This window comes from Dendropsophus ebraccatus, chromosome 3 (genome assembly GCF_027789765.1).
Source record: "Dendropsophus ebraccatus isolate aDenEbr1 chromosome 3, aDenEbr1.pat, whole genome shotgun sequence".
Taxonomy (NCBI): Eukaryota; Metazoa; Chordata; class Amphibia; order Anura; family Hylidae; genus Dendropsophus; species Dendropsophus ebraccatus.
Window position 1 is genome coordinate 126,412,314 of NC_091456.1, and position 7,187 is coordinate 126,419,500.

Here is a 7,187-nt window from a genome sequence, read left to right on the forward strand (position 1 = left end):
ACTTTATGAGGTCACAAAAGGGGCTATGTATACTATATGGAGGCATAATACATACATACACTATATTACAGTGTGGTGCCAGGGCTGCTTTTAAGCACCAGTCCGGCCCTGGCGGCATTCCACCACTGTTGCTCTGTGTGCACAGGGCCTAATGAGCAGCGAATGAGAGAGTAGGGGGGGGGGGGGGCTGGGAAAAGTCTTTCTGAATGCAGATAATGGCATATTTGCCTAATAAACCCAATTACAAATTTCTTAAAATCGCCTGGACTATTGATTTCTGCAAAAAGAAAAAAAAAATGAAAGGAAACGACAGTGACACTTTAAAATATTCTGGATCTCAGCATCACAGTATACTACATCATGGCCCTCTGTCAGCAAACAGAATACCCAGAAAAGTAAAAGAAGAAGTGTGGTGGTTAATTCAGCAGTGTCAACATGGAGAAAACCCACTCATCCTGACATCAGCAGCAAAAGTTCATTTTCTATTTTTACAGGATTCCTGTAACAGACCAAGTCTGAACAGCTACTGAGGAGTAGAGCAACCCAGGAGAAGCCACTACTCCAGTATGCCCTGACAGCCGCACTGTGTTAGCTAGGCTGCGTTCACACTACCAATTCAGGTGCGGTCCAAAACACCAGACAAAACAGCACAGCATGCTGTGCTACTTGTTCTACTAAAATGCTCTACACCATGTTCAAAACCTAACAGACGCCATTAAAGTTAGTTCTCCAAATTTGTGTTTGGTAGGCTTTCCAAAAGTTGTCCAAGCCAGGCCCAACTCCCTAACCCATGGGTCTCCAAACTGCGGCCCTCCAGCTGTTGCGAAACCACAATTCCCATCATGCCTGGACAGCTAAAGCTTTGGATTTGGCTGTCCAGGCATGATGGGAAATGTAGTTTTGGAACAGCTGGAGGGCCACAGTTTGGAGTCCCATGCCCTAACCGATAGCCACGCGATGTTGCTGGGATTATTGCGACCATCGTGCAGCTAATAGGTATGAAATGTGGGGGTGTTTCAACCATCTTTGACACAAATGTGGAAACACAGCCGGAGGGATCTGCCAACGCAATATTTTCCCCTCTGCTCCAATAATTGTGCAGAACATGGAAAACACAACCTGGTATGAACACATCCCTATAGCTTCATCACAGCGATGCAGACCACTGAAGGGTAAGGCCAACAGGCTTCTATTGTAAAGACACGTCACTACAGAGCAGCAGAGACTCAAACAGTTTCCCCACTCCAGGTATGATACCAATACTTCATGCCGGGCGGGGAAACACTCCATTATAGGGCTTCCCCGTCCCTAGCATCTGTGCAATAGGGGACAAGCGAATAAGCCCTACTGGGCAATCTGTGCTGCAATTATGGTCTGTACTAAAGCTTGTCAGTCATTTTTGGGGATTACGGAAAGTGCGAACAGCCCATTAGAAATCAATGGGCCCTAAATTTGTCTATAATTGCAGATCCGCAATTGTATACAAAACTACAGAACGTGTGAATGTAGCCTAAGTGTGTTCCACCAAGCTAGCCGGTGTGGTCCGGGCTGGAGAGGCACTACTGCGACATGACACACATCCCTGTAACGTACAGGTTCTATAGAATGGATCATCCCTTTATTGTACAGGGCTGTTACAGTAATGAGGATACCAAATACTATATATGTATCCGTTTTCAACTCCTTAAAACTAGTGACTTTTACTTGTCATTGCTTCTGCTGAATGAGTCCTTGAAAGGCTAGATACCTGCTGAGTGCCAAGTGTCGCTCCACAGGGCAGATACACCTTTATTTCCATCACGGCGCAGCCTTCGGGTCCTATGAGGGTAAGTGATTTTTTTTTTTTATCCTCTCTGAATAACAATAAACGATTGCAAACCATTCATCAAACTATATCAGTGCCATCAGTTTCTGGTTCATACAGCAGTACATACTTACCTAGTGCGCTGCTGCTGCGATCCATCAATCTAGAGGAGGTGTGGCCTGAAGCCAGCAGCTGGACGGGAGAGCCAGAGAAGAGGATGCCAGATCACAGCAGCAGCGCACTAGGTATGTACTGCTGTGTGAGCTGATGACCATCTTGTTGCTTTTTGTGGGGTGTGGCTACCTCCTTTTGGCTCAATCTCCACCCATCTCCTGTGGGTGTTTTATGCAGAGTTTAGTTGGTTACTTTATGCCTAGTTTTGTAGGCTTAAAGCATGAGAGAAGCGAGTGTTAGGAACCATCTCTCTGGGCCTGACACGTCACATACTACCCAGGCCTAGAAGCGGCTGGGAACTGGAAACTAGAGTGGAGGACAGCAGTGCCAGGGAGGTAAGTGCATGTTGTTTCCCTCACTCACCTCCTCCCCAGCAGTTTTGAAAGAAAAGTCTGTGCCTGCACTTCTCCTGTAACGTGGTGAAACGCTACACTCTATTTGGTCAAATAGTTTGCTAAGAACCTCATTTTTTTTATAGACATTTTTGAAACAGGTTCTTTTTGTGTGCACAATGGCTGGAGTATGTGCAGCACGCCCTGACACTTGCAGGTTGCGGCGGCATTCTTCTGTGGTTTACGATACATAGAGATGTTGGCAGAATGTGCTGAGGAGGCACCGACACTCGTGTACTGTCAGAGAAAGGTAACTGTACAGGATATACACGACCCGCAGCCAATACTGCCCAGCCTGCTGCTAACCGTTATTACAGTGCACATAAGCCACCCAGCTTTCCCAGGCTCCTGAATGGTAAGTTTCTATAGAGAGACAGGCTGTGGATGGGGTTAATGCTTTCAGGGCTGGGCAGCACATCACTTGTCACCCAGCTTTGCCAGGATACTGATGGGCACACCTGCTCAGTTACATAACCCTACAGGTCATGGAGGAGGAGAACCATTCTATATCTGAGCACTTTAGCACTCAGCTTTCCCAGGGTACCAATCACTATGTCTCCTTTGTTACATAGACGGGTCACTTAGAAACATGACCTGTCACACAGCTTTCCCAGGAAACTGAATGAAACATGCTCAGTTATATGGCCATACAGCTGATCGAGGGGCTAAATCACATAGAACATCACTTGGCACCCAGCTTTCCCAGGACACCAAGCCTGCTTAGTTATATAGCCAGAGAATATGGACAAGCTGAATCACTTAGTACATCTTATCACCCAGCTTTCCAGGGTACCGAATGACACACATGCTCAGTTATATAACCATAGAGATGCTGGGGCTGAATCACCGTCACCCAGCTTTCCCCCGATACTGAATAATACACATGCTCCATTATACTTCTATAGAGATGATGGGGCTGAATCACTGTCACCCAGCTTTCCAGGATACTGAATGACACACACGCTTAGGTGTATAGCCATAGAGATGCTGGAGGGAATGAATCACTGTCACCCAGCTTTCCCAGGATACTGAATGACACACTAAGTTATATAACCATAGAGATGCTGGAGAGAATGAATCACTGTCACCCAGCTTTCCCCGGACCCATTGCCTTTCTGACTTCTTTACAGTGACTAAGAGATTTCAGGACGTGGTGCACACCCCGCGTCTTATCCATCACTACCATAAGCCGCAGCAGCCAGCACACTGCCGGTATAACCGCACTCAGCACAGGCAGGGACTGCAGTAACCCCGGCGCCTGACAGCCACACTGCCCCGTCCTCCCCAGCAGCAGCCCCGGTGCCGAGATGAAGCAGCAGGGCTCGGCGTCCTCCCTACCGTGTAGCCTCTCTCCAGGTCGCTCTCCTCATACCGAAAGGACGGAATGTAAACCTCCATCGCGCCGAGCTCCGGACTCGGGGGCGGCCAATGGAATGTCTGCCCGTGACGTCACAGCGGGAGCTGACTCCCTGGATTCTAGAGCGGAGAGGGTTAAGTGTGGTCACATGATCGAACGTTACGGGGAGGGGCTTATTCTCAGCTCAGTCCGAGTAGAGGCTGGCGCAGAGAGGGTTAACAACAGACACGTGATACGGCAGGAAGAGGCGGGGCTTTCTCCGCTATGGAGTTTTGTGAAGAAGATCTGGAGGATGTGCAGACAGGTGTTAGTGGTGTCGGGATATGGCGGTGATTGGAGGAGTGATGCTCTGCAGCAGTCAGGGTGCAGCCCGCCACAGAGGGGCTAAAATAAGTGCACGGCAATGATGGCAGGATGAGGCTTCTATCTGTACATGAAGACTGATGTGGAGTGGCGCCCCCCAGGCTGCTGTGCCTGCAGTATAGAGGACTGTCACCTGCTGTACTACCAAGAATGAGGCGGCACAGCATCACTGCACTAGGCTAGGTTCACACTGCGTATTTGCAATCCGTTTTTTTCACCCGTTTTTTTTTCTTTTTTTTACAAAAAAAAGGATGCATTTGTGTGCATCCATTTTGATCCTTTTTTCCATTGACTTCCATTGTAAAAAAAAACGGATCTGTTTTTTTTTACGGACACAAAAACGTAGCCGACACTACTTTTGTGTACGTAAAAGAAAACAGATCCGTTTGCGAAAAAAAAAAAACGGATTGCAAAAACGCTTTAGAGCTTTAGGGCTCGGCCACACTAGCGTTTTTCTTTTCTAACGGATCCGTCCATATTAATTTAACGGATGAGCATAAACTGATGAGCAGACTGATGCAAACTGATTGTAAAATGTTCTTTTTTTTAATGGTCCGTTTGTATTTTGGCTTAACCTCTTAAGGACCGGGCCAATTTTCGTTTTTGCGTTTTCGTTTTTTCCTCCTTGTGTATATAAGGCCATAGCACTTGCATTTTTCCACCTAGAGACCCACATGAGCCCTTATTTTTTGCGTCACTAATTGTACTTTGCAATGACAGGCTGAATTTTACACAGTACACTGTGAAACCAGAAAAAAATTAAATGTGTGGTGAAATCGAACAAAATTTTTTTAATTTTATTTAGGGTTTTTTGTTTTTACGCCATTCTCCCCGGGGTAAAACTGACTTGTTATATATGTCCGGCAAGTTGTTATGATTAAATTGATATGTAACATGTATAACTTTTCTTTTATCTGATGGCCGGTAAAAAATTCAAACCATTGTTCACAAATATATGTTCCCTAAAACCGCTCTATTCCCATGCTTATAGCGCTTTTATCCTTTGGTCTATGGGGCTGTGTGAGGTGTCATTTTTTGCGCCATGATGTTTACTTTCTATCGGTACCTTGATTGCGCATATACGATTTTTTGATCGCTTTTTACATTACTTTTATTTCTGGATTTGATGTGACCAAAAGTGTAAAATTTTGCACTTTGGGATTTTTTTGCGCTTACGCAGTTTACCGTGCGAGATCAGGAATGGGATTAATTAATAGTTAGGGCGATTACACACGCGGCGATAGCAAACATGTTTATTTACTTTTATTTATAACATGGGGAAAGGGGTGATTTGGACTTTTATTAGGGGAGGGGGCTTTTTACTAATAAGGGTACAAACACACACGGCTTATACGCTGCGTATTAACTGCTGCGATACGCAGCAGATACGCAGCAGATTAGATCTAAATAACTGAACACAGTATCAAATCTGCTGCGTGTGTTTGTAAAAAAAAAAAAGTATGGTTAGGGTACATTTATACTAGAAGCCCCCTGGGGTTAGGGTTATTCCCCCTAGGGGACTTCTAATATAAGAACAATGATCTCTCATTGAGATCTTTGCTGTATAGTTGTACAGCAAAGATCAATGAGATCGGCACTCGGATGCTTTCGGCTGCTGCAGCCGAAAGCATCCAAGTGCTAAGCCGGGATCAGCGCCATTTTAGTGAAGACACCCGGCCGGTAAACGTGTGGATCGCTCCTCCGGGACAACGTCACTTGACACCAGGGAAGTGCTGCATACAGTGATCGGATGCAGCTGTCAACTTTGACAGCTGCATCTGATTACTGAATTAGCGGGCACGGCGATGTGACCGTGCCTGCTAATAGCCGCGGCACCCGGGACTGCAGCGGTTCAGAGCAGGGTTGCCGCGTGGCCCCGCTCTGAACACCTCTTGTGGATGCATGACGTACCGATACGTCATGCGTCCTTAAAGCAAATCTGTACCCACAATCTGTCCCCCCCAAACCACTTGTACCTTCGGATAGCTGCTTTTAATCCAAGACCTTCCTGGGGTCCGTTCGGCAGGGGATGCAGTTATTGTCATAAAAATAACTTTTAATTTTGCAGCGCTGTGTCTAACGGCCAGGGCTTACATTTGTATATGCATTAGGCTGGCACCACCTCTCCGTCCTTCCTCCCCACCCTCCTCATTAGGAATGGTTCAGGAACATTTACTGCTGTTTGAGCTTTGCACAGGTGTCTTAACGATCCAGTCCATGTTCATTATGCACACAGGTGGGGAATAGGAAGCAATCTGCCTGGAGCATTCCTAATGATGAGGAGGAAGGACGGAGAGATGGTGCCAGCCTAATGCATATACAAATGTAAGCCCCGGCCATTAGACACAGCACTGCAGGATTAAAAGTTGTTTTTATGACAATAACTGCGTCACCTGCCGAACGGACCCCAGGACAGATCCTGGATTAAAAGCAGCTATCCGAAGGAACAAGTGGTTTGGGGGGGGGGCAGATTGTGGGTACGGAGTCAATTTAAGAGGTTTGCATCAGTCAACATCCGTTTTTCTATCCGTTTATTTTTCTTGCTGCTTCTGCGCATGCTCAGTGCAAAAACAGATGAAAACAAACGGATGTGAACAGAAATACCTTCTGTTTAGATCCTTCGTCATTGACTACAATGTAAAAAAACCCCAGAAGTTCACTTTCCATTCGTGATCCATTTTTTTAAACGGAAAGAATACTGCAAACACTATTTTTTTCTCCGTTCAAAAAAAACGGATCTTGAACGGATTGCATGCAAACGGAGCACACTAATATATCATGGGAATCTATGGGGATTTTAACGGATCCGCCAGTTTCCATTTTGCTTTCTCCAAAATGGAAAAGGTAGACGGAATGGTGCCGGATGGTCAAACGCTGATGTGAATGTAGCCTTATTTATTTTTAGCTGAATTAAAAAAATATTTGATATTGACATTCGGAACACATTCCCGGTAAGGCACATTATAAATTCCTACAAATAGATTGTAACATAGTCACATACATCCGTAGTATATTTATAAGCAGTGTAGAGATTACACTGATCTATGACCCAATATATGACGCAGTTTGTATTCCCAGATAAATATAGGTCTGTAAT

At 45.7% G+C, this 7,187-nt stretch overlaps 1 protein-coding gene across 1 annotated transcript in view; it reads right to left on the minus strand.

Annotated features, from left to right (window-relative positions):
* The window catches only part of SNX24 (sorting nexin 24), a 100,106-nt gene extending 96,252 nt beyond the window's left edge, over positions 1–3,854 (minus strand). Inside the window, exon 1 of the mRNA XM_069964563.1 lies at positions 3,709–3,854. Within this exon, the coding sequence (XP_069820664.1) occupies positions 3,709–3,768 (60 nt within the window). The 5' untranslated portion in view covers positions 3,769–3,854. The remainder of the gene's footprint in view (positions 1–3,708) is intronic.
* Positions 3,855–7,187: the final 3,333 nt, after the last annotated feature.